At 56.8% G+C, this 27,154-nt stretch overlaps 1 protein-coding gene across 1 annotated transcript in view; it reads left to right on the top strand.

Annotated features, from left to right (window-relative positions):
• Nucleotides 1-2,878: 2,878 nt before the first annotated feature.
• PLXNA2 (plexin A2) overlaps nt 2,879-27,154 on the top strand; it is a 129,459-nt gene continuing 105,183 nt past the window's right edge. The window contains exons 1-3 of the mRNA XM_054293915.1: nt 2,879-2,951; nt 21,081-22,335; nt 22,748-22,930. Coding sequence (XP_054149890.1) covers nt 21,148-22,335; nt 22,748-22,930 — 1,371 coding nt within the window. The 5' untranslated portion in view covers nt 2,879-2,951; nt 21,081-21,147. The remainder of the gene's footprint in view (nt 2,952-21,080; nt 22,336-22,747; nt 22,931-27,154) is intronic.

Genomic DNA, 27,154 nt, shown 5'->3' on the forward strand with positions numbered 1-27,154 from the left:
GGAAACAATCATTTCTAAATAACTGCCTATGATTCCTCTATTGTAGTGATTAGTGCTGAATAATTATTAGCTGCTCGGCGTTTCTGCGGGGCTGGGAGGGAGCGGGAGCTGCCTATAGACGGTGCCTATAGATGGTGCTCTTGGCCTCGCACAGCCGCTGCTCGCCGGAACCCGTGTCCGAAACCCGCCGGGAACGGGGGGAAAAGGCAAAAAAGGCAAAAAAGGCAAAAAAGGCTCTTTTCCCCATTCTGTTCCCCTGCCAGGGCTGTCTGGGAAGGGATGGCTCTGTTTGATTGCCCTGGGAATGGCAAAGGTGGAGCAGAGGCAGGTTTGGGTCCTGGCAGGGATGCAGAGCCCCGGGCGATGGCCAAAGCCGTGATCCCGCACTGGCAGCGGCAGCAGCGCTGAAAGGTTCCTCATCACAGGTCCGTGACCCCACAAGGGCGGTTATCAAAGGCACAGACAAAGAGAAATTGTGATCCAGGGCTCCTGGGCTTCCTCCGGTGCTCCCCAGCCCAGCAGAGCCAGAATAATTAGCTGGGAACAGCCTCAGCATGCAGGAGCACGCTGACCATCAGTGAACAACAACCAGGAGGCAGACACGGCCTGCAGAGAGGACAGGAAGGGATGCTGAGACACCCTGCCCTGCCCTGGGAGGCTCTGCACCAGGGGCTGCATTGCTGGGATGTGCATTCCCCCAGGATGGGGTTTGCAGTGGGGTTTGCAGTGGGGTTTGCAATGGGGTTTGTGGGGTTTGGTTCCGTTTCTGGGAACATGCAGCACAGGAGCTGTGCTGGGAACAGAGAGGGAGAGAGAAAAGCCTGCTCAGGAACCAATGCTGCCATCCTCTGAGTGCCTTCTGCTGCCTCTCCCAGGCTCAGCAGCTGCAGCCTGGGGACCTCCCCAGACTGCCAAAGTCCTCAGCAATGGAGCTGCAATGAGGGGACCCTTTCCATGGGGATGGGCTGTGCTGTGCAGAACCTCTGCTCCCTGAGGGCTCTGCAGGGGCTGCTGAGATGATGGAGACCCTGCTGGGATGGGGAGAGCACCAACCAACCTACCAACCTGTGCCTTTCACCCTGGGCGTGGGCAGAAGGGTGGCACCTGCACCTGCACACTGGGATGCAAGGCATTCCCTGCTGGACTTCCCTTTAGGGGTTCTTGAATCCTCTACAGGGGGCAAACAACAAATCCAACCTCAACCGTGTCCTTTTCCACCCAAAACTGCTCTTGCAGGGTCTGGCTGACGTTTACCAGGCAGGGAGATGCAGCAAGGCCACTGCTGTGGCCATGGTGACAGCAGAGAGGGTGACACAGGCTGGGCTGGAGGAGAACTGTGAGAGAACATTGGGCTGGTTTTGTCACTCAGGTTTGTTGTGGAAGAGGCCCTGGATGATGGCTCTGATTTTTCTCTCGCAACTGTCCCAGTGTGTAATAGAAAAATGGTTTAAAAATTCCCGATGACAAGGGCTGGCAAGCAGCAATCCATCATGGTATTGATCCCCTCCACCAGTTGCACTGCTCAGAATCGTTCCCATGGCCCTGGCTGGGTCAGATCAGCTGCACCGTGGTGTTCCTGCCTTTGAGGAGCACAGGGTCCTGCTGTGGCACTGGCACTGCCTTTCCCTCCAGGTGTTTGACTCCAGCTGTTCCCAAACCCCTGTGGGCTGCAGCAGGTGACCAGTGGGGTGTGAGGTGTTGGGAGATGCTCCTCCCTTTGGTCTCCTGCAGCTTCCAGGTGTTTCTAAGGCAGCAGGAGAGGCCAGGTCGTGGCTCCGTGGCTGAAGCACTCAAAGCTAAGGAGGGGATCTCTGCTTCCCAGCAGTGGGTGCTCACAGCCGTGGTCTCCGTGGTTGGGTTCTCTGGTTCCCAAGGCCTCTGTGGTTGGGTTCTGGCAGCTTTTGGCAGCAGCTGTGGGGCTCGGTGGCTTCAGGGCCATTGCAGCACATGCCCAGCTCTCACTCTGCTGCAGGTGACCCAGCCTTGGCAGAGAACCAGGCTGCCAGCCCTTCCAGAGAGGGGAAACTGAGGAATGGAGCTCTCAGGTGCTGCTCCTGCTGCCAGCCCTTCCAGAGAGGGGAAACTGAGGAATGGAGCTCTCAGGTGCTGCTCCTGCTGCCAGCCCTTCCAGAGAGGGTAAACTGAGGAATGGAGCCCTCAGGTGCCGCTCCTGCTGCCAGCCCTTCCAGAGAGGGGAAACTGAGGAATGGAGCTCTCAGGTGCTGCTCCTGCTGCCAGCCCTTCCAGAGAGGGTAAACTGAGGAATGGAGCCCTCAGGTGCCGCTCCTGCTGCCAGCCCTTCCAGAGAGGGGAAACTGAGGAATGGGGAGCTCAGGTGCCGGTCCTGCCCCCAAACTGGAGCGGAGGGGTGCTCAGGGGGTCAGAGCCAGGCCCAGACCCCACAGCCCCGTTCCGCTCCCTGCACCCCCACCCGAGGTGGAGCCGGGACAGCTGCGGGGCAGCCGCGGGGCCCTGTGGGCACAGCTGTGCCGGGAGGGAGGCGCGGGGAGGCCGCCCGGCCGCTGCGGGGCTTTGTTCCGGCGCGGAGCCGCTCCCGGGCCCGGCTGGGCCGCGCTCTGCGGGACGGGGGGCGCAGGTGAGGAGGGCAGGGGGTGCGGGGCCCCCGGGCGGGCACGGAAGGGTTAACCCTGCGCGGGGGCGGCGCGGGGGCGGCGCGGGGAGCGCGCCCGGGCGCGGGGCCGGCGCGGCGCGGGGAGCGCGCCCGGGCTGGGGCGGGCGGATGCGAGCGGAGCCGCGCTCGCCGCACTCGGGCAGCGGCTGCGGAGGCGATGAGAGGCCGGCGGGGCTGAGCCGAGCCGAGCCGAGCCGCGCCGGGCGAGGCCGAGGGGCTGCGGGCAGCGGCGGCGCCCGGCCCCGGATTGATTTCCGCGGTGCCGGGGGCCGCCGGCGTCCCCCGCCCTGAGCCGGGAGCGGCGCAGCGCCCAGGGCCGGTGAGTGGCGGCGGGTGGCGGGGCTGCCGCCCGGAGCCGGGCTGCGGGATCCGCGGGCATCCCCCGCCCGAGGATGCGGGGACGGGCTCGGCATCGCCGCGGCCGTGCCGGATGGCACCGGGGCTGCGGGTGGCACCGGGGCTGCGGAGCGCGGGGTGGTGCCCGTGGAGCTGCGCGGAGATGCCGGGGGTGCCTGGGGAAGGGATGGAGGAGCCCCTCGGTTCCCGGGAATCCATCTCCCGCTGCCTCCCCGCGCTGCTCCGCGTTCCCGTTAGACATCGCCGCCTCCCCGCTCGTTCTGCGGCCGCTCGGCACCGCTCAGTCACGGTCTGGAGCCGATGCAGCGGCAGAAACTCATCCCCATGAAAAGTTGCTGTTAGCAGGGAGGCACTTTCTGGAAAACAGCCCTGAATCTTAGGGGAAAAGACACAAAATCCCCACGAAAACTTTCCGAAACCCGCGGGAGACCCTTTTGGGCGGCGATGAGGGGACAGGTACCGAACGCGCCTGTGCTCCCGGGGGAAATCCCAACTCCCGGGTGATGCTCCCGCTTTCCGCAGCCCCGGAGCCGCCGGGAGGGTGTCGGTGACAGCCGGGGCTGCTCTGGGCGAGCTGTCCTCGCCGTCGTGACCTCCGTTTAACCTGGCACGGTCAGGCACCCCCGGCTTTGTCTCCGTTCGCGCTGCGGCCAATAGCCGCGCGTTCTTGGAGGTGAAGTGAGTGATGTTCAATTAATCTGTGTTCCAAGGGGTATCAGAAAGTCAATAGGTTAATTTTAAGCGAGGTGAATAGTAAGTGGCAGAAGGAAAAGATGCCCTGCGCGTCTGAGAGCAGCAGTGAGGCTCGGAGGTGAGGGAACGTGAAGTTCTCCGAGTGCCATGGTGCGAAACCACCGCTCAAAGGCTGCTCCTGCTCTTGGCTGGGCACTTGATGCTTCGCTGGTGGCTCCAGTGTGCTTGGTAGACCTGGGCTGAGCTGGGGACGCGGTCCTGTCTCCCCTGCTCCGGGTGGCTTCATTGATAAATGTGGCTAAAGTGAGATGAGGTGACCTACTTGCAGCTGAGGGACAGATGCCTCGCAAGAATCTGTGCCATGCTCGGAACAGATGTTTGGCTTTTTACCTTTAGCACAGAGGTGTTAGATCCTTTAGAACTCGATGGGGCTCTTTTTTGGGTCTTTATTGCTGTCCTTGTGCCATTTGTCGTCACTTTGAGGACCCTCGGAGCTCAAACGCGGCACTTTGGGGTGGTGCAGGGGAGCAGATAAAGCAGCTTTGATTCGAGGAGCTCGGCGCTCGCAGCCAGGGACGTGACCCAGCGGTGTCACTTGTGAAACGCCTTATCAGCCAAGGCAGCCATCCCTCCCAACTCTCCCAGCCACATCCCCGGCGCTGGCTGCCAGAAGATAAACTAACCCAATTTACTCCTCATTGTCTTTACGGTGGTGCTGGATGTAATTAATCGCGGGGTCCCCCCGGCTCAGGAGTCGGTGGAAGCAGGTATTGATGCTGTGTGAGACCTGCACGTACCCCTCCACAGGACGGGAGCAGCCCCGGCCGAGCTGTGCCTCGTTCCCCGTTAACCCGAGCCCGTTCCGTTCCCGGAGCTCAGCTGGACGCGGGAGCGGAGCTGGGGGACCCGGGCAGGGCAGCGCCGCCGCTCCTGCCCCGCGCTCTTTAACTCTCCTCTGCAAATTGCATTAGGATGTGACAAATTGGCCGCCGAGCAGCTAAACGGAGATGACATTTGGAGCGCCGTGCCGGGCAGAGCGGCGGAGTCTCGGGGAAATAAATGTGCGATTTGCAGGCTCTTCCCGGCAGCTCCCGCCCGGCTCCGCCACGAGGCTTTCCAGAACTTACTTAGGGAACTCCTGTTGCAGCTAAATTTGGGAGTCTCGAGCATGCCTGGGAAAGGTTGCCCAAAAGCTAGGGCAGATGTAGGTGCAGACTGTGTCTCATGCCGTGGGCAGCTGAGATGAGGAGCAGAACCGGGAGAGAAAGCAAAGCCGATATTTAGAAACTGCGTGAGTGGTGAGGAGCTGAAGGTGGGAAGCTGGGCTGGCTGCTGGTGCCAGCGTGACGCTGTGCCGGGGGTGCGGGGACACCTGTGTCACCGAGGGGTGATCCTGGGGGTGCGGGGACACCTGTGTCACCGAGGGGTGATCCTGGGGGTACAGGGGTGCCTGTGTCACCGAGGGGTGATCCTGGGGGTGTGGGGACACCTGTGTCACCGAGGGGTGATCCTGGGGGTGCGGGGACACCTGTGTCACCGAGGGGTGATCCTGGGGGTGCAGGGGTGCCTGTGTCACCAAGGGGTGATCCTGGGGGTACAGAGACACCTGTGTCACCGAGGGGTGATCCTGGGGGTGCAGGGGTGCCTGTGTCACCGAGGGGTGATCCTGGGGGTACAGGGGTGCCTGTGTCACCGAGGGGTGATCCTGGGGGTGTGGGGACACCTGTGTCACCGAGGGGTGATCCTGGGGGTGCGGGGGTGCCTGTGTCACCGAGGGGTGATCCTGGGGGTGCGGGGACACCTGTGTCACCGAGGGGTGATCCTGGGGGTACAGGGGTGCCTGTGTCACCGAGGGGTGATCCTGGGGGTGCGGGGACACCTGTGTCACCGAGGGGTGATCCTGGGGGTGCAGGGGTGCCTGTGTCACCAAGGGGTGATCCTGGGGGTGCGGGGACACCTGTGTCACCAAGGGGTGATCCTGGGGGTACAGAGACACCTGTGTCACCGAGGGGTGATCCTGGGGGTGCGGGGACACCTGTGTCACCGAGGGGTGATCCTGGGGGTGCGGGGGTGCCTGTGTCACCGAGGGGTGATCCTGGGGGTGCGGGGACACCTGTGTCGCCGAGGGGTGATCCTGGGGGTGCAGGGGTGCCTGTGTCACCGAGGGGTGATCCTGGGGGTACAGAGACACCTGTGTCACCGAGGGGTGATCCTGGGGGTGCGGGGGAGCCTGTGTCACCGAGGGGTGATCCTGGGGGTGCGGGACACCTGTGTCACCGAGGGGTGATCCTGGGGGTGCGGGGCATCTTTACTCACTAAAGGATGCTCTACTGATGGAGCAGGGGCACGTTTGCTCCTAGATGGATGCTCTCCTGGGGGACCAGGGGGACCTTTGTAACTGATGGGTGGTCCTGGAGGTGCAGACACACCTTTATTCACCAAGGGATGATCCTCGAGGAGCAGGGGCACCTTTGTCACTGAGGGGTGATCCTGGGGGTGAAGAGACGCCTTTGTTCACTAAAGGACGCTCTCCTGGGGGAGCAGGGGTGTTTTTGCTCACCAAGGGATGATCCTGGGGGAGCAGGGAAACCTTTGCTCACTGATGGATGCTCTCCTGGTGGAGCAGAGGTACCTTTGCTCACCAAGGGATGATCCTGAAGGAGCAGAGGTCCTTTGCTCACTAAAGGATGCTCTCCTGGTGGAGCAGGGGCACCTTCGTTCACCGAGGGGTGATCCTGGTGGAGCAGGGGTATCTTTGCTCACCGAGGGATATCCCGGGGATGCAGGGGTATTTTTGCTCACAGAGGGATATCCCGGGGATGCAGGGGTATCTTTGCTCACCGAGGGACACCTTGGGGATGCAGGGATGCCTTTGCTGGTTCGTGGCTCTCGGAGAAGGGACTGCCCCACATCCCAACAGCGGCGTGCCCACCTGCCCCTCTCACCCCGCCTCTCCAGCACACCCGCGGCCGCTCGCACACGGCGCTGATCAAGCTGCTTTAATTGGCCCCTCTGCAGCCCGAACGATAAATATGTAACGGGGCAGAGTGCCCGCTGCTGCTCCCGGCTCCGAGCCTGTCATTTCTGACGGGGCAGGGCGGGCTCGCTCCCCTCGCCTCCGCCCTGCGACAGCCGCGCTCCCCCTCCTGCCTCCGGCATCCTTAAAAACAGCGGAAAAAAAACCTGGAAAAAAGGTGAACCTGAGCATGCAGTGCTCCTGAGACAGGCCCCTTCACATTTCTAAACACTCCTGATTATTCAGCTAATCTTTATTTCATGGGCCTGTTACAAGAAACACAAACGGGGGAGAAAGTAGAAGGCGGTGACACATTTAAAATACACAAGAAAAGTGCTGGCAGGAATATAATCGTTCTTCTTCCAGCGATATGAAATATTTATGGGCCTAAGTTGTGGCAAGAGTCTCTGCCTCCCCTCCCACCTAACTCCGGGATGTTTTTGCCGGTACAACAGGAACTGGGGGCACCGCTGGTGCTGCCTGTCTGCAGGGCACGCAGCTGGCCGGGCACAGCGTCCGTCTGTCCGTCTGTCCGTGCAGGCTGCCCGGCTCAAACGGGAGCGGAGCTGTTACAGTCTGTTAACTCCAAATAATTCAGCAGCGTCCCCTCGGCGAGCCGTGCAAAGCCCCCTTTGAGGTGCCCGTGCTGCGGAGGAGCCGCTGCTCCCCCGGGGCACTCTGCTATTAATTCATTACATCTGAGGGGTTTTTTTCCTCCCGTCCCCCCTCTTTTCTCTTCCCCACCCCACCCCCCCCCTCTCCCTGGCAATTCAAACAGTGATGAATGGACAAAAATCCCTCAAGGGAAACATTTTTTCACTTAGTTACAAAGATTTCATGGCTAATTAGAGTAAATGTAGTTTTTAGAGTGTTAATCTCTTAACCAGCTTGGCTGGGAGGCCACGGCCACCACAGCAAAGGGGAGGGCGGGGGGCACCGAGGTGTTCCCGACCCCTCGGGGCTGGGGCGGTGTCGGTGCCCCCGGAGCATCCCCGGCACCTCCTCGGGCGGTGCCAGCTCCAGGGTGGGCACGGCGGGGCCGGGAGCGCCCGGTGCGCCCGGGGAGCGGCGGCTGAAAAGCGCAGCGGGGGCCGAAGGGAATCCAGGGCGGCAGCGCTGCCTGCAGCGCAAATAACCGGATTTACTGCGGGATGTGCCCGCAGGGACTCGGGCTGGGCTGCGTCCCCGCGTGTGGCTGTGCCACAGGGTGGCCCTGCCACCTCTCCTGAGTGCGGGCACACAGCGGGTCCGTGTTGCCAAAGGTGTTTTGTGGTGGAAATCCTCTCCTTTTGCGGCCGTGGAGGGATTTATCTTCTTTATTTCTCTTTTCTCCGGTTCTCCCCACCTGGCATCCGCATCCCAGCCTGGTTTTGGCTGCAGCTCCAAAGGGAAGATGGCAAAAGGGGCAGAGAGGAGCTCCTGAGGATGCTCCCCGCGGCACCCACAGCCAGCACGGGAATTGGGGTGGGATGTGGGCTTGAAATTCCTGCTCATCCCACTAGAGGGGATCCTCTGGATCCAGCTAAAAACGGAGCACAAGCCCAGCAAAGAGCGGAGCAGCGCCTGGTGCCGATGGGGCGCAGGGCTGGGGAGCTGAGCCGGGGCACGGGGGGATTTTGGTGCTTTTCGGGCATTCCCGGTGACCCAGGCTGGCTGCGTCCGTCTGTCCCCGCTCCGTGTCCGCGGCTCCTGTGCCCGGGTGGGGCGAGGCTGCTCCAGCAGCTTTCCCGAGGAAGAACAACTTCCCCAAGCACAGGAGTGCAACACGTGTGAGCGATGGAGCCGATGCGCTGTGTGCTCCCTGCAGGGCTGGAAATCCCGATCTGGTACCGGGATAAACCAGGGATGGGGGGCTGGGAAAGAGGAGCCCTCCCTCCTTATCAGAGAGATTCCATCTCATGTTTCTCCCCGTAATCGCAGCTTCTGTTTGCCTGAAATCGACCTGCGAGGGGGGAGTGAAAAGCGAGATAAATGTATCCGAGTATGAAAATTTAATCCTGCTTTGCCCAGGCTAAAATTGCATTCAGAGCTGGGGATAAAAGGCATCAGAGTTATAGAAAAGTCCAGATGATCTCTGAAGGCGCGGGGAGGGTGAGCCTGGGAGGGCCCTGGCAGGGCTGTGCTGTGCCCTCCTTGCCTGGCACTGCCCCTGCCCCGCTCCCTGCTAGGGGCACACTCAGCTCCATCTCCCCATTTGCTGAAGGAGAAGGTTCATCCAAGAGTTTTCCCTGTGGAAGTTCTGTCGTCCAGCCGATCCCAACTCGCTCTGTGCCTGCCAGTTCCTAAGCCCTCAGTGCCCAGGGATGACCCCACTGCGCTCCTGAATGCCTGGGCAGCTCCTGCAGGGCTCCTGCCCATTCCCAGAGGGAGCCTGGAGCCATTCCCAGCCCCGTGTGGGCTTGGAGGGCCCTGTCCTGGCCCCTGGCTCTCTGGGGCCAGCTCCGTGTTTGCTGTGACAGCCGCTTCCCAGGAGGGAACGTCCCTCCCAGCCCTTTTCCTGCTCCAGCCCCGTTTCCCCACTTCATAAAAGTGAAAGGTGATGTCTGAGTAAATATTGCCCTGACCCCTCACCTCTGCTGCTCCCGCTGCTGCTGCTGCATCCCCAGGGGCTGTGCTGGGAGCTGGGGGCTCTGAGGGGCTCTGAGGGGCTCTGAGGGGCTCAGGGGGGCTCTGGGGGGCTCAGGGCTGGAACACAAGCTCGATGTCTCAGCTGGAGCTGGACAGGAAGGGCAGGGTCTGGCCTGGCTGCCCCAGGCACTGTCAGTGCTGTGGGTCAATGTGAGCTCTGCCCATGAGTGTGACAGCCACCAGCACTGCCCATCCCCGTGTCACAGCCCTGCCAGAGCCTGGGGGGAGAGAGGAGGTGTCTCTATAGGAACAATCCCTGTGAGCAGGAGAGGGGGCACAGGCAGGGAGAGCTGAGTGTGGGTGCAGCCCCTGCCCCTCTGTGTGACCTGGCGGGGCTGGACCAGCACCTCCCACCTGCCCTGGGCTGGAATCATGTGTGTGGATCAGCAGTGGCAATGCTGGGGGGTGTTTGTGACAAATCCAATCCCATTTTCCCGCTGAAGGGCCAGTGGATGGGAGAGTGACCATCCTTGGCGAGGCCGTTCCTGCTGGTACAGCAGAGGCTGGAGCAAACTGCTCATTTTCCTCCAAACTGCTCATTTTCCTCCAAACTGCTCATTTTCATTGTCCCGCAGCCCCCGTGTGTCTCTGACACAGGATTTGCCGCCCAGCAGTTTAACCCCCGCCGTGCCAGGCTCTGGAGCCCCGTTTCCCTGCCTGGGGAGGATCAGGAGGACAGGAAAGCCGCGGGCAGCGCCGGCTGTGCCGGAGGAAGCGCAGCCACCGCGGCCCCGTCACTCCCTGACTCAGCCTGCAAGGAGTTCCCCCTGTCACTTCCAGCCTGGGAACAGATTCCTGCAGGAGCCTGATGGGCAGTTCTTGCTCTGCCATCACCAGAGCCCGCAGTGATCCCCGCTGTGCCGGCCCTGCTGGAGGGCACTGGGCACCCAGCGAGGGAAGGGCACAAATCTGGAGGTGTTTTCCAGCTGTTCCTGAGTCTCCCTGCTTTGCTTTGTTCACCTGGGAATGAGCGTCCAAAAAGTGAGTCTGTGCTTTTGAGGTTAATGCCTGGACAGCACTCAAAGGAGGCTTTGAGTTGTTTGGATTTGTGTGGTGATTTCTGGGCTCTGGGGTTTGCCTTGGCAGGGTTTCCTTCCAGCCCAAAGTGGCCATTTCCCATCAGGATGGGAGGCTGGGATTCTGGGAATTGGCACTCGGAAAGCTGTGGTGACTGTGAGTGTGTTGGTGGCAGGGTTCAACCCCCAGGTGATGGCTCTGAAATTGGCATTTTCCCATTTTTTGGGGAGCATTTACCCACAGCAGAGCCAGGGCCTGGGTGCTTGCCCAGGTAGCCCAATGTGAGGGGTTCACGTGTGGGCAGCTCGTGTGAAGAGCTTTGTTCCCCGCGGCTGGGCAGATTTATTGGTGTCAGAGCAGAGGAGCAGGGAGCTGGCTGAGGAACAGGGATGTTACAGTTCAACTCCATAAAACACGCCGGCTGTCTGCTCTGCTCACTCATCTGCCAAGTCCCCAAAAAGTCGCAGTGACAGGAGCAGAGGATGGAGCTCTGCCCTCATGATCGTATTTCCTGTCTCTGCTGGCTTATGTCACAGCCTGGAATGTTATTTGAACAACAACAAAAAAAATAGCCTGCGAATTTCCTTTTGATTTTTAATGGAAGTGTGAAGAGGTGGGGAGGAAAAGGGAGCGTGCCGGAGCTTTCCTAAGTGCCTTGGTTATTCTTGTGCTGCAAATATGCCATTTCACAGCTCTGAAATCTGCCCTGAAGTCAAAACAGAACTGTGGAATGGTCTGGGTTGGAAAGGACCTCAAAGGGCCCTTCCTGGGAGTGTCCAAGGCCAGGTTGGATGGGGCTTGGAGTAACCTGGGACAGTGGAAGGGATGGGAAGCGGATGGGATTTCAGGTCCCTTCCAACCCAAACCATTCTGTAATTCCATGATAAACCCAGAGTAAGCAAACTGGCAGTGAGAGCTGTTCAAAGTCCACCTTGGGATGAGGAACCTTGTGTTTGCCTTAAACCTTCCAAAACCCCTGACTCTGCTGTCTGCCCCTGTGGATTTCCAAGTGAATTGAACACCAGAGGCATCATCCCTTGTGGGGCTGGAGCTGGGATGGAAATGAGCAATGAGCTGGGCTGGGAGGTGCTGCGGCAGAGCAAGGGGCACCGCAGCTTCTCTCTGTCCCTCTGTGAGATTTCCTTGCAGCTCTCGAGGAGTTAATCCCAGCCCTCTCCTGGAGTGCTTGGCTCCACTGGCAGCTGAGGAGCCTCCTGGAGCAGGAATTGTGTTCAGAGGCTGCTCAGTGGTGACAGGTCCAGACTGCCTTTAAAGATCTCACAGCAACCGAGGAGCTGGGGCCAAACTCGCGGGGCGCGAGGGGAGACAGAGGCAGCAGCTCCTGGCGTGTCCCCGGGCCACAATGAGGTGCTGCTGCAAGGGCTTGTGTAACTCTGCTTTTCAGGGCAGGAATTGTGTGCCAGGGACAAGCTCTGTGTGGCAGGGACAAGCTCTGTGTGACAGGGACAAGTCGGTCCCGCTGGATGAATTCCCTGGGCCGAGGTTGGGCTCAGCTCAGCAGTGCCAGAACAAACTCCCACGGAGAAAACAACAGCACAGGCTCTTGTGAGGACTTCCAAGGGGGTTGTGTAACTTGGTTAAAAACAACAAAAAAAGGATAAGAATTGGCCCAGCCCAGGGTGCTGGGTCACGGGGAGGTTTGGGCTCAGGAGGGACAGGCTGAGGGGAATTGCAGGGACATTGCAGAGGGGGATTTCATTTCTGGATGTGTTGGATTTTAACCATCCACTGCCTCACAGCCTTGCACCAAGGAGCTCTGTGTCAATCCTGCCATTGAAATGAGATTGAATTGACTTTTATAAAGGAATTGTCTCCTGGGGTGAGTCCTTATGGCACGGGGCACTGGGCTGCTCACCTGCTCCCACACCCTCTGAGCTGCAAAAATCTATTTGAAACAAAACAATTTCGGTCAAATTTCCTTCTCCTCCCAAGATTTATAAAAAACCCAGTATTTTTATCCCAAACTGCAGAATTTTAACATGAGAAGAAACAGAATATTGGCTCATTTGTTCATGCCTGCGAATTCCTGCTTCATTCTCTGTGAATTCCCATTATAAACATGACACTTGGGCAGATTATCTGCTTTAGCCATCGTGTTACTGAGGGGGATATCACATTAATTTCCTTGTCATTGCGTTTGTTCTCATCTGTGTGGGATCATTTGCTTCAAAGTCTTGTGATCCTTAATGTAACTCACTTGGTCTTTGCTTCGAAAAAGACAAAGGGAGCAGCACTGAGTGCTCCTGGATTTTCCAAAATCACTGATTTTCCTCAGATCTGCAAGGTTCTTTTTGGCCAGGCATGGCTGGGTGGTTTTGGTGGAAGTTCCACAGGTTTTGGGACAGAGACGGCTCTAATTGTTGAGTTTTGGCTTTGCCCAGTCCTCGAGCTCTGCAGGGATGTTTTGGGGATCTGGAGTAGCAGTCTGTGATTGTAAAGGGGAGTTTTATAAAACTGAACCAGCTGAGAGTGCAGCCCTGGCCCTCACGAGTTGTTTTGTTGTGTTTTTGGAGGAAACCCCTTTTGTGATGTGTCCCTGGGTTTGCCAAAGGAGCCCTGCCACAAACTTAGCTATGGTTTCTCTCCCTGTGGGATCTTCTGTGCATTTTATAGAGTTTTTGTGCTCCGTTCTTGACCCACCTTGGTGCTGTGACCCCATTGCTGCTCCATCCAAGCAGTGTCCTGGGGATTTGGGGGCAGCTGGGATGGGGCTGGGACACCTCCCTGGGCAGAACTGAATGCAGGGGTGCTGAGGGCTCTCGGGGCAGCCAGCCTGGCTGCATCCCTGTGAATTATGGCCTCGCACATCCTGAAGGATTTATTGTTTTCCGGCAGGGCTGGAGCCTGTCCCACAGGCAGGAGTGGGAGGAAGTGACTCGGTTGCTCTGCAGACAAGTGCAGCTTTGAGCTGCAGGGAGGCAGGAGCAGCCCAGGGTGTCCTGAGGGAATTCCTGGGAATTGCTGCTGCTCCTGGGGCTCTGGAATGGGCAGGGAAAGGGCCGGGCTGGGCAGTGGCCTCAGCAGCTGTGGGGTGGGGATGTGACAGCAGAGCAGGGGACAAGGGAAGGTGCCACAGAGCAGGGAGAGGCTGTGGGTGCTTTCCTAACTGCCTCAGTAATTCTTATAATGATAATAATAACCAGGGCAGTTGTGCAGGGCTGGGAGCAGCTGCGGCAGCCCATGGCCAATCGATTGCCACGCCAGGGGCACAGTGTGGGACACGGCCCCAGCAGCTTCCAGGGGCTTTTATGGGACATTTCCCACCCCCACAGGCAGAAACACGGTGACCCTTCCTGGGTGGGTGCTGCAGCTCCCAAATCTCCCCTCCTGTCACCCCCATGGTCCCCACAGTGCTGCTGTTTGTGGCATTTGTGGAGTTCCTGGTTTTGCTCGGGATATCTCATCCATCAAAGTGTCCAGCCCCTCTTTAGCCTCAGACCTTGTGGCTGATGTCAGACGTGCACGTCAGCAGCTGCTTTCTCCATCTCAGTCTCAGCTTGGTTGGAGACAGAGAAGTTTTTAAGTGACAGAGATCCTTAGCAAAGAAACGAGAGTTAGTGTTCAAAATAAAGAAAACAAGACAGCTCGTTTCATCTAAACAGAAGGGTTATTAAACAGGCTTGAATTAATCAGAGACCTGCCAGAGCTCTGAAATTGAAAAGCAGGGCAGAGGAGCAGGGAGCACACGAGTGTGAAGGAGCCACTTTCTCAAGCAGACATTGAGGTCCCGACGCTCTGGGAGAGGAGATGATGTTCAGCTGATGGTGGCATGGAGGGGAGGTGGCTCCAGGCTTTGGGGTCCTTGCTTGGACCTCGGGCCATGAGGCTGGGGGCACCCTGGGAGCCCCCTGACCCCAGATCAGCTTGGTGCTGATCCTGGGAGATAAACCTGGGTTGGTGCTGATACAGAGAGATAAACACAGGTTGGTGCTGATCCTGAGAGATAAACCCTGCTAGGTGCTGATCCTGGGAGATAAACCCAGCTTGGTGCTGATACAGGGAGATAAACCTGGCTGGGTGTTTATCCCAGGAGATAAACCCAGCTTGGTGCTGATACAGGGAGATAAACCCGTTCTGGAGGGTCAGGGAGCTGCACCAACCATGCCCAGAGATGCTCACACCCCCAGCCCCACTGGCTGAGAGTGACCCAGGGCAGTTTTGGGGGCACTCAGCCCCCCAGCAGCAGCTGTGCCCAATGCCCCACGTCCTGCCCTGCTGTGTGAATGCAGCCAGGATCACACCAGTGCTCACTGGCACAGCCCAGGAGCTCTGCTGCACCAGCTCTGTTTAATGGACTGCCTGGGGACCCATTTAATTTGGAGCTGGGGCTCTCCACTTGCCTGTGGTGTGCTTGGAGCGAGGCCAGCAGGAGCTGCTGCTTGTTTTGCTCCTGCAGCTCGCTGTGATCCTCCCTCTGCTGCTCTGTGACTTTCCCTGGTAATAAACTGCAGCAGGATGTCACCTGGGGACGCGGGGCTGGGCTGGGGCTCCGGAGATAAAACTCCTGCCTTGCCACTGGGACCTTTTGCTTAGCCTTGGGCAAATCATTGCCTCGTTTAATCTGCTTGCACCCGAGGTCAGCAGCCATTAAATTCCATTTTGTTGGGAATGAAGCCCATGAATAATCAAAGGATGCTCAGGTGAAGAGGTGGGTAAAGCTCAGTCCATCAGGACCCAGGTAGGAAACCAGGAAAAGCACTTTGTGAGGCACGTAAAACTGACCCAGATTGCCTGGAGGGGCTGTGGGTTCTGTTTCTGGGGGTCCTTGAGGACTCTTTAGAGAACACCAGTGCACTGATGGCTCTACCAGCTGGGCCTGCAGAGGGAGGCTGTTCCACATCACAGCTCTCCATCCAACTTTGCTCTTTCAACATCATCCAGCACCAGTGACCTGTTTACATAGGTCTGGCTGAACCTCAGCCTCTCCAAATGTGACTAAAGCAGCCATGAAAGCTCAGAAGTGTTAAATTCCCCCTTGGTGTCAGACTTCAGGGCAGCCAGGGCGGGCAGGCTCCGTCCTGCTCCGTGTCAGGCTGTCACCAGCCTGGAGCCTGGGGAGTGCAGCCCTCCTTGGGCACTTCTCCACTGGATTTCCCAGAGGAACAGCAGCTCCTCTTCCACTGGATCTTCAGAGGAACACTCCATCCTTTTTACAGGACCCCTGCTCCGGCAGAACCACCCCTGACACTGCAGGAGGGCTGAGCCACAATTCCAACGGCACTGCTGCCAGCCCACAGGGTCTCAGGTTGTGTTCTGACTCTGGCAGTGTTGGTTTAGTTTATTGCATTGTTTATTTTATGCTTTTATTTTCTTCCCTACTAAAGAACTGTTATTCCCTGCTCCCATAATTGTTGTTGCCTGAGAGCCCCTTAATTTAAAATTTAGAGCAATTGGGAGGGTTCGTTTTCTCCATTTCAGGGGAGGCTCCTGCCTTCCTTAGCAGATACCTGTCTTTCCAAACCAAGACAGATTTCTGGCCTGTCCAAGGCAGGTCATTGATGAGCTGTTCCACAGCAGAGCACTCAGGCCCAGAGTGTGCTTTCTGCCAGCTGTGGTTCCTCAGGGAGCAGGTGCCAAGTGTGGGGACAGGAGAAGGTGTCTGAAGTGTCCAGGCTGGGCTGTGCCTTTTCCTGGAAGCCCTGTGGGGTTGCTGGGTTAAATGGCTCCAGCTGGGTGACAGCCACAGCTCTGGTGCTGCTCTGTGTTGGGGAAGATGAAGCAGGAAAGCCTTATCAATAAGATTGCCTGGAAAAGATTTTGAGAATGTGGAAACCATAAGCGAGATTGAAATGAAAACAAGCTTTGGGATACCTCAGTCACTGAACAACAGGAAAACAATGGTGTGGCCAGTTGAAGGTGATCCCCTTTTGATGGAACAACACCCTCTGCTTGCAGACAGGCCCAAGGGTCAGAGCAGACCCTGCAGCTTGGCAGAAGGGGCCCAAAGAGGAGTTTTTAGGGTTTAAAATGTAACACAGTATGGTAATGTAATGATTCTTATAGGCTGTATGGAAATGCTGTAGGATTTGTGTGTTGTACTAGATTGGTTAGTGAGAATTAGAATATCCAACACAGAAGATGATTTATTATATTGGAGCGGGAACTTCACTCTCTTACCCCTTTTACTCTCTTACGCTTTTACTCTCTCACCCTCTCATCCTCTCTCCCCCTCTCTAGTCTGGGGCCTGCTCTGAGCTGTGGCTGCAGCTCCCAGCAGGGCCCTGCACCCAGGCCCTCTGCAATAACCCCAAGTTCCAAAAGGCCCCTGCCCCCAGGCCCTTTGCAATAAACCCCAAGTTCCACGACCAGAAGATTTATTGTATTGTAACAGGAACCTTGCTCTCTCACCCTCTTTACCTCTCTCTTTACCTCAATCTCCCTCTCTTGGGCCTGGCAGCTCCCAGCAGGGCCCTGCACCCAGGCCCTTTGCAATAAACCCCAAGTTCCAGCCCTGGCCTCAGAGATCTCTCATCTCCATCCATCCCCACCATCCTACCCCCATCACTCCTACAGCTCTGGATCCCCCTGGGATGGGGACTGAGGAGCACAGCCTGTCCAGGCCTGTCCAGCAAACCCGGGGCAGCGCCAGGGGTGGCACTGGGTGTGCTGTGTCCTTGTCCTGCAATCTGCAGCTCCAAACCTGGGGCTCAGGGCAGGGCAGGGCCCCCCTGGGTTTTCTGTTCCTCTGGACCCGTTGGGATGTGTGTGTGCACAGGAGGGAGGTGCAGGGGAGACCTTTGCACAGTGTGTGCTGTGTAAACAAATGTCTGGGCTCCGGACAAATTTTGTGCATAATTGCTGTGATGTTGTTTGTTATCAGGGAAATGCCTTTTCGTGGCTGGGCTCTGTTCTTCCCCTCCTCTTCCTTGTCCCAGGCCTGGAGGAAGCAATAATCACAATGCTGTGCTTTGCCCTCTTAACTCTTTCTCAGAGGGCTGTGGATGCCAGCCCTGGGAATGAACAGCCCTGGAAAGGGGGCACAGCTCCTGGCATGGGCCCTGCCCTGGCTGCCAGCACAGAGCAGGGACGGGGCCAGCCAGGAGGCTGCATTTCGGTCCAAAAAATAATAATATTATAGTCTGGATATGAATATGAGTATGAATAATAATATTATAGTCTGGATATGAGTATGAGTATGAATAATAATATTATAGTCTCTATTAGGATGGCAGTGGGGGAAAAAAATCAGACCTGTGATTATTCCTTCAATCTAATAATTATTTAAATACCTGGACCCTTTGGGTCCAAAACCCAAAGTGTTCAGGTTGTGTTTTAGGAAAAGCTTGTTATTTGTCATCCCTGTGGGGAAACCTCTGCAGAAACCACACCAGGCTCCTCACCGGTGATTTACAGCTTGTTCTTATTGTTGTTGGAGTCAAAATCGTAAATTTAAAAGGCCAAAAGGAGGTGGTGGGAGGCATCCTCGTGGCTCTGTGTTACAGAATTCCAGTTATTCACACCAAGGTGCCAGTAGCTGCCCTTGGGGTCAGGCTCCTGGGTGCTGTGGTGGCTGTGGTGGCCTGGCCAAAGAGGCAGCCCTGAGCATCCAGACCTCTGATCCACCTGGAAACATCCCAGGGCTTGGAGAAGCTTCCATCAGACACTTTGGCTCGGACTTTTTGCCTAATTAAACCCAAACCTCATTAATTATGGCAAGGTCTTCCTCCACAGCTGACAAACGTGTGCTGAGTGTCACTCCTTGGAGGGGATCAATCACTGCAGCAGCTCCAGTGCCTGGAAAGGTTTCACAGGAGAATTCCCAATGAGCTGCAGGACGGAAGAGGGCCCAGCACCTGTGATCCCTCTTGCTGCAGGGAATGGCCAAACGTGGGGCTTTTCCCTCATTCCTAAACCTGATATGGACCAGCAGGAGGGGAAGGGCTCAGGCTGGTGCGAGAGGGCTGTGCCAGAGGGTTTGTCCTGCCTGAGGGTTTGTCATGTGCAGCCTGGCCTGCTGGTGACCCCTGGGGCAGTGCTGATAGTGTGTGACAGGCTGGTGACCCCCAGGGATGGCAGTGAAGGGGGGGTGACAGCCTGGTCACCCTTTGGGCAGGGCTGGGGGGCTGTGACAGCCTGGTGACCTTTTGGAAAGTGCCACTGTCCCCATTCCCAGCCATGAACCTTATGGGGCTGTAAACAGCAAAAAGAGCAGAACCACCCCCAGCTCCCAGAGCAATCCCAGCCCCCCTGCCCCTCCTGCCTGGTTCTGTCACTCCTCAGGAGGGTCTGTTCAGGATCACAGCCCCCACAAAGCCAGCGTGGGATTTATGGCCCAATCTGCTCCTCCCTGTGAGTGGGGACTGGGGGGGACCCTGGTGGCCTCTGGGCAGGGGGAGGCGCGGGGACAGAGAAAGGACAGGCAGGGAAAAGCTTGTGGGGATGGGGATGGGGATGGGGGGTCAGTGAGGCACTGGGGGTGTTTGCTGTGTCCTGGAGGGGCTGGGGCACATCCAGAGGGGTGAAATGTCCCAAAACGAGGAGCTGAGGGAGCAGGGGTGAAATATCCCAAAAGCAGGAGCTGAGGGGTGATGGGTGAGGGCCCAGCCATGCTGAGTGTAAATCACTGCTCACCAGATTTACAACCCCACCCCCCAAGAAAAGCCCCCTCAGCACCAGGCAAACACAGCTGCCACACTGGTGACATCAGAATTGTGCCTTTGAGCCGTCATTGGCCACAGGAGATTCTCTTGTTGTTTTGGCTTTAATTTTCCTTTTTTTTTTTTTCTGGGGGTCTGCACAAAATGCCACTAATGACAAACTGTGGTGCCCGTGTGTGAGTGACAGCTGAAATGAGAGAAATGACTAATGGTGCCTCCTGAAGCCCTGTCACATGGAGATTAAATGAGCCTTTTTTTCTTCCCCCCTCAATGAGAATCATGGGCATTTGAATAATAATATTATAGTCTCCATTAGGATGACAGTGGGGGAAAAAATCGGCTCAGACCTGTGATTATTCCTTCAATCTAATAATTATTTAAATACCAGATAACTCCTTTCAGCCTAATTGAGGCCTTTCAGCTGCTTGGGTTTATATTGTGTCCCTGAATTTACTCTCTCTTTCACCTTGCGTTACTAATAGCTGCAGATTGCTTCTGAGGCTGTATTTTAAAACTCTCTTCAGAAAAAGAGAAAAAAAAAAAAAAAGAAAAGAAAGAAAGAGAGGGAAAATTAATGATCAAATGGTATTAAGGGTGAGAGTTAAAATCATCCATTTTGCTGCTGTTTAACTCCCCAGGTGTTTGGCCTCCTCCACGGGGATGGTTTGGGTTGGGAGGGACCTTGATGCTCATCCAGGGCCATTTAATCCAGTGGGAATCCCAGACTGGTTTGGGTCGGAAGGGACCTTGAAGCTCATCCAGTGCCACCCTGTTGCATTCCACAGCAGCAGATAACCATTGTTTACATTTTGTTCCTGAGGCCTCTCAGCTTCTCAGGAGGAAAACTCCTAAGGAAAGGATTTTCCATAAAACGTGTCTGTGATACAGCAAGAGGGTGGCAGGGCCCGTGTCCTCCCCAGGACAGACAAACTGCCAAGGTGGGAATGCCGGAATGCCGGGCCTGGCAGCGAGAGGGTAGCAGCTGGGGCAATGTGTCCCTGAGCAGAATGACAAAGCCATCAGGGCTGCCTCTCCTGTCGTGTCTCCTGTCGTGTGTCAGAGGCACAGGCAGGGACAGAGCTCCTTTGTCACCTCTCAGGAACAGCCGTCCCCGCTCCTGGCAGGAACAAGGCTAAAGACAGAACGGCTGTGGGTGACACCGCAGCTCAGAGTGCCCCTGCAGGGCTGGGAATTGGTGGAAATTCAAATTAAACCACACCAGGAGCAGCAGTGGGGGCTCAGAGCTGCAGAGGGCAGGGTTCCTGTGGGTGTGTGAGATGTGATGGGTGCAGAGTGGTGCCTCATCCTCATCCTCAGCTGGGGTGACCCCGAGGTGAGGGAGGGTTCTCTGAAGTGGTGCCTTTGCCTGCCCAGCCTGGAGCACCTCAGGAATGTGTAATTTGGGATAAAGGAGAACTTTGTGGTGGTTTTCTGGCACTCAGACACCTCTGTGGTCAGATCAAGCCAGCTGCTCTAGACTGGTGATGTCTCTCCTGCTGGCAGGGCTTGGTGGCAGATCTAACCGTGTGCTCCCACCTTGGTGGCAGCTGCTTTTTGGCAGGAAAGTACCTTGTGAAGGAGCTCCTGCCTAAAAAGCACCTGCTTGAGAGGCACTTGTGGCTCTGGGGAGTGTTTGAGGGGAGATGTCAGCGCCTTCAGTGTGCGCTCAATGAGCTTGCCTGCACGAGGCTTCTTCCTCAGGTTCCCAAATTAAATCAGGGAGGTTTTAAAGGTAAAGAACAGCTCTTATTTCCTCTGCTGCTTCCAGCAACACACCCTGCAGGAGACATCCTTTCAGCCAAGATTGCAGATGGGTGGCTGGGGCTGTGAGCTGCGGGCTTTGTCTTGGGCTGGAGCTGATTCTCCCCTCCCTGTCTGAGGAGAGCATGTTCTAAACAGCCAAACCCCAGCACAAATTAAGATGCAGGGGCTGAAACAGTGGCAAAGCATCAAGCCTGAACTGCTCTCCACTAAGTTATGGACTCGCTTAATTCTCGCTGTGCTTAGAGACATCCTCCCTTTATCTCAAGGACTGTGTAATTAGAAAGCCTCCTTTGAATTTTATCTGCAGGGCACACGGGATCTAATCCTTGGCTCTGGGTGGTTCTTCTCTCCACAGAACCATGTGAGGGACGTTGCTGGGGCTCAGGACACACGCGGGGGACACGGACCTCTCCTTTCCCAGGATGGATCAGAGGAGAACCTGGCCTCGCCTACTGGACTCTGATGGCTGCTCAGTGGCTCTGCTCTGCCTCCTCCTGGCATCGCTGTCCCGGGACGTGTCCAGCAATGCCTCCTTCAACACTTTCCACTCGGAGAACCGCGACTGGACGTTCAACCACCTGACGGTGCACCGGGGCACCGGTGCCGTCTACGTGGGGGCCATCAACAGGGTCTACAAGCTCTCGGGGAACCTGACCATCCTGGTGGCTCACAAAACCGGCCCCGAGGAGGACAACAAGTCCTGCTACCCTCCCCTCATCGTGCAGCCCTGCAGCGAGGTCCTGACGCTCACCAACAACGTCAACAAGCTGCTCATCATCGACTACTCCGAGAACCGGCTGCTGGCCTGCGGCAGCCTCTACCAGGGCGTCTGCAAGCTGCTGCGCCTCGATGACCTCTTCATCCTGGTGGAGCCCTCGCACAAGAAGGAGCATTACCTGTCCAGCGTCAACAAGACGGGCACCATGTACGGGGTGATCGTGCGCTCCGAGGGCGAGGACGGGAAGCTCTTCATCGGCACGGCCGTGGATGGCAAGCAGGATTATTTCCCCACCCTGTCCAGCCGCAAGCTGCCCCGGGACCCCGAGTCCTCAGCGATGTTGGATTATGAGCTCCACAGCGACTTTGTCTCGTCCCTCATCAAAATCCCCTCGGACACGCTGGCCCTGGTTTCGCACTTTGACATCTTTTACATCTACGGCTTCGCCAGCGGGAACTTTGTGTATTTCCTGACGGTGCAGCCGGAGACCCCCGAGGGCGTCTCCATCAACTCGGCCAGCGACCTCTTCTACACCTCGCGCATCGTCCGCCTGTGCAAGGACGACCCCAAGTTCCACTCGTACGTGTCGCTGCCCTTTGGCTGCGTCAGGGGTGACACCGAGTACCGCCTGCTGCAGGCCGCCTACCTGGCCAAGCCCGGGGAGGTGCTGGCCAGGGCCCTCAACATCACGGCGCAGGAGGACGTGCTCTTTGCCATCTTCTCCAAGGGGCAGAAGCAGTACCACCACCCGCCCGACGACTCGGCGCTCTGCGCCTTCCCCATCCGCACCGTCAACGCCCACATCAAGGAGCGCCTGCAGTCCTGCTACCAGGGCGAGGGCAACCTGGAGCTCAACTGGCTGCTGGGCAAGGATGTGCAGTGCACCAAAGCGGTAAGGGGGGGCTGGGTGGGGGCTGTGGGGGCCCTGGAGAGCCGGGTTCAATCCCTGCCCCAATGGAATGCAAGTTTGCAGAGTAGGATCAGCTGGTCTGTGCCTCAGTTTCCATAAATTCAGAGCATCTTCCCCTTTAATCCACGCTCTCATCCTACAGTGGGATGACAATGAGGGAAGGGATGGTTTTAAGGCAGAATAAAGTGTGCAGTTTCCTGGGAGTCTCTGTCACTCCCAACCCCGGGCTCTGGAAGCTGCAGGAGCTCTGGGTAAGGTGGCTGTAGCTGACACCACACATTTGTGGCCCCCACCCCGCTGCCGACACCACCAGCTCCCTCCACACCACCCCGAGTGTGTGGGGCCTTCCTGGGCTCTGTGTCACTCACAGCTGCCCCAAACCTTGTCTTTCCAGCCAGTCCCCATCGACGACAACTTCTGCGGGCTGGACATCAACCAGCCCCTGGGGGGCTCGGTGCCCGTGGACGGGGTGACGCTCTTCACCTCCAGCCGCGACCGCATGACCTCCGTGGCCTCCTACGTCTACAACGGCTACAGCGTGGTCTTCGTGGGCACCAAGACGGGCAGGCTGAAGAAGGTGAGCCCTGTCCGTGGCTGTGGAGGGCCAGGAGCTGCTCTGGGGTTGGTCTGTCTTCGATGCTGGCCAGGGTTGGTCTCTCTCAGGATGCTCTGATGCGCCTTACGGGTGTTTCCCTGCGGGAAACTGGGAGCAAAGCAGGAGTGGGAATGGCAGGGTGTGGGTCACAGCCTGGCGTTGGAGAGGCAGAGGTCAGCTCTCAGTGTTGTTGGTGTGGTTTGGTTTGGAGTGCCATTTTTGGGAAAGGTGAAGTTGAAGCTGCTGCAGGACGGTCCTGGGAAAGGAGCCAAAGGAGGTCAGATGGAAATCTTGCAATGGTTTTGTTTCCCAGCAATCCTTCTGCAAGTGCTGTGGAAGAGTGTGAGTTGCAAAGCCTTTGGAGCTGCTGGTGCTGGCAGGATTTTGGTCACGGAGAGGCGGGAATGGGTTAATGTGGCTGCTTTTGGAACCAAGCCTCAGGGCAGAGTCCTGCTGCTCCCTGTGCCTCTTCCCCCCTGCTGGATGATTGATCAGCCCTGGAACATTCCTTGTCCTCTGCACCACAAACATCGAGGGGGGGCTGGTGGGGCTCAGGTGAGAGTCACAGAACATTTCTGGGTTGGAAGGGACATGGGCAAGGACACCTTCCACCAGCCCAGGCTGCTTCAAGCCCTGTCCAACCCGACCTTGAATGACTTTTAGGCCTTTGAAGCCCAGCTGGGATTTTGCCACTTGTGAGTCACAAAACCACAGAATACTCTGAGTTGGAAGGGAACTCTCAGAGGAGTTCTGCATTTAAAACAAGTCTGGAAGTGGCCTTGGGGTGCAAGCAGAGGTGTGAGAGAGCCCTTGCTGGCCTTTGGAGCTGGAGCTGCAGCTGGGAGCCAGCTCAGCAGTGGGTCTGATCCAGCTCCAGCCAAAACAGCCCCGGAGCTGCTGCTCTGGCAACCTAGACCCTTCCAATTAACCTCAGCTCTAAATGACAGCATTAGGTGAACCTGTTAAATGCAGCCCCTGCTCCTCCACGCCGGGGAAAGAGTTAACAAATGTAATCAACAGCAGGCTGTTAATTTTTTGAGTCCTTAAGCAGCAGGGAATTTCTTCCTCATCTATCCAGGAAGATACAAGGACAGGCAGATACTACACTTGAACGTCTGCATCATTTTAATTACATCAGCTCATTAATATTCATTCTGCACTTTACAAGTGCTGAGTAGTAGTAAATTAGGTGCCTCCCTGGTGCCTCTCGAGTGTCAGTGGGGCAATTTGGAACGCGGGGGAGAGGGAGCTTGTAAAGCAGAGCCCTGCACTCGCCTGCCGTAGCACAGGGGAGAGCCGGGGGTTTGCAGCTAAATGGAAGAAAAGGAACCCTCAGCACGTCCCAAATGCCGAGCCTGGAATGGGGATGCAGCAGGGGATGCAGGGGAGATGCAGCAGGGGATGAAGGGGATATGCAGCAGGGGATGCAGGGGAGATGCAGCAGGGGATGCAGGGGAGATGCAGCAGGGGATGCAGCAGGGGATGAAGCAGGGGATGCAGCAGGGGAAGATGCAGGGGATGAAGCAGGGGATGCATTAGGAGATGCATCAGGGGATGCAGCCCAGTGCTCGCTGTGGGCAGGGTTTGGGGACAGGGGAGGCTCCTCTTTCAGCAGCAGCCAAGGGCCTGTGCCTGCACACGAGGCATTTGCGGGCTTGTTCCATGAATTATGGAGGATTACAGAGGCAGCAGCCTCTCCAGCAGGGTTTAATTCCTGTGCTAGTTGCACTGAACGCTTTCTGATGCAAAGTTAATCTATTCCTGCTCCTCTGTCCAGAGGGAGGCTGTGGAATCCTTCACCTGCAATCCTTCATCTGTTGGATGAAAATTGGCCCATCTCTGAAGTAAATTCATCCCAGACATTCACTACAGTCAGGTTTTCATGGCAGCTGCCCTTATTTAACAGCAGAGCTGCCTGCAGCTGGTGGGATCCATCCCCCTGTAATTAACTGGAACAATCCCTGTGTGGACTGAGATGCTGCTCTCTCTCTCCCAGCTCTGTCTGCACTTTTAGCAGGTTTTTCCCTCCTTTGACACATGGGATTACCTTTTCCATGGCCTGAGGGAGCCCAGGTGAGGTGGAGGAAGTAGCTCTGCACCAGCTGAGGGGCTCTGGCTGCAGAGGAGGGAAGTTCACAGGTTGTCTCTGCATTTTGTGCCTGTTCCAAGATAACCAGGCCTGTCTGGAAGTCAGGGAGTGCTCAGGATGCTCAGGACTCTCCTCATCTCCCCTTCCCCATCTGTGAGATGATGGTGGAACCGTCCAGCACCTCTGTGAGTGCCAGGGATTGGTGCAGAGCCTTCTCCACCTGATCTCCTCCGTGTCCTCCTCCATCTCAGATCTACCCACACCACTAATGTCTGAAAGCTTTGTCACACCTATTCCCTCGCCCACAGCTGTTGATTTCCTTTGGAAACAAGCTGCTGCCTCCGTCTGGGCTGCCAGGGAAGGCACTTTTGTGTGGCTGGAGGAAAGTCAGGGAGATGGCTCCGAAATCTTTCGCATTCCTCACTGGGAACACTGGGATATCCATGGTGTCCTCCTGCCTTCAGCTCTGCACCTCGCTGCTGCTGCCACATTCCCAGCTCCTGCTGCTTCTGCTCCCCAGGAATGTCTCAGAGGGTAAAAAGCAAATGCTGCTGGTGCTGTGGTTCAAGCACAGGTACGTGGGATGGAATTCTCCCTCCTGCTCTCCTCCCAAAGCACCTCAGCCTCCTGACTGTGGGAGGAAGGGAAAAGGGGCCCATGCTGGAGACACAACCATTCAGAACTGGGGATTCCTCCTATAAAACCACTTCCATCAAGCAAAATGAGAAGGGACATTAATGCAACAGTTAACAGCAACAAAGTGCTGGGTTGAGATGTGTCAGCTTGCTTGCTCTGTTTATGGGCTCCATACAATTCTATCAATATTGATGCGTGATGCCTTTGATTTTGACACTAATCATTGCCACGAATTAAATTTGCAGCCATATAATTAGAACTGCTATTAATAGGGCCTCAAGCTAAGCGCTGCTGTGCTAGTTGGCTTTTTCCTGATGGAAAACGGCATCCACAGAGCTCAGCTCATGCGGTGTGCCCAGGAGGGGCTGGGCCTGATGTGGAAATTGCACTGGCTGTGCTGAGAGGGGCTCCTCTGGAAGGCAGGTTTGTGGGGAGGGTCTGGCTCGGATTTCCCAGGAATTCCATCAGAGCTGCCCTTAGGCTTCCCAGTGGTTTGGTGCTCTTGGGATGCCTCAGTGGGAGAGAGGAGGATTGCAGGGAGGAAAGAGCAGCTTTCAGGGTTGTCATTGCTGTGTTTCCATCTCCCCCTCCCCATGGCAATCCCCCATCTGTCCCCCTGCCCCAGCAGAGCTGTGTCAGCCCCGTGTCCCTGCGCACGCCTGGTTCCATCTCATCAGCCTGAGCTCAGCCCGGGATGGCAGCGAGGCTCACCACTAAAAATCAATCTTGTATTTCATCCCGAGAGGTCTGCTTCTTATTAGGTCTAATAAATCAGTGAAGTGCCCTTCATTCAGCTTGTCAATGCAGGACATTGTTTGTGATCAAGAATAAATAAATGTCTCTGCTCTGTCTGCCAGTCGCCATCTAGGTATTATTGTTCCATCATGCTATTTATGCTGGATGCAGGAAAAATGCAGCTCCTGCAGCCTTGCCTGCCTTCCCACGGGCTGGGAGTGCTCCTGGGTGGCAGAGGAGAGGGAAAAGCTGAACAGTGACGTTGTGCCTGGGTTTCACCCAGCGCTGAGTTGCTCAGTGGTGATAAGGATTTAATTTGTGTGCTCGGAGGTGTGGGGGTGTTGCAGTGCTGCAGGCAAGGGCCCAGGTGTGGTTATTTCAGTGCCCTGAGGTGAAGGATGAAGTGTGTGAATGAAACCAATGAAATCACCCCCAATTCTCCTGAAAAAGAGGTGTCACTGCTGTCCTGGCCACCTGTGACACTGTCCCAGGGCAGATGCACCGGACGTGGCTCAAATCCATCCCAGGGTCACTGCTCAGTGTGCCTGCAGGATGCCACAGAGAAATACACAGTGCTGGCACTCTGTTCATGCTGGGAACACTCTCCTGTCACCTGCAGAACCCCTGAACTCTGTCCTTGCTCCTGCATTTCCCAAGGGACAGCCGTCAGCCATTGGGCAGCGCCACCGGAGGAGCGCGCAACTTTTAAGTGCCTCGTTACGTCTTGGGACGTGAGAGTTTTATTC

This window comes from Melozone crissalis, unplaced genomic scaffold, assembly GCF_028551555.1.
Source record: "Melozone crissalis strain CALT ecotype California unplaced genomic scaffold, PUWL_Pcris_2 ptg000198l_1, whole genome shotgun sequence".
Classification (NCBI taxonomy): domain Eukaryota; kingdom Metazoa; phylum Chordata; class Aves; order Passeriformes; family Passerellidae; genus Melozone; species Melozone crissalis.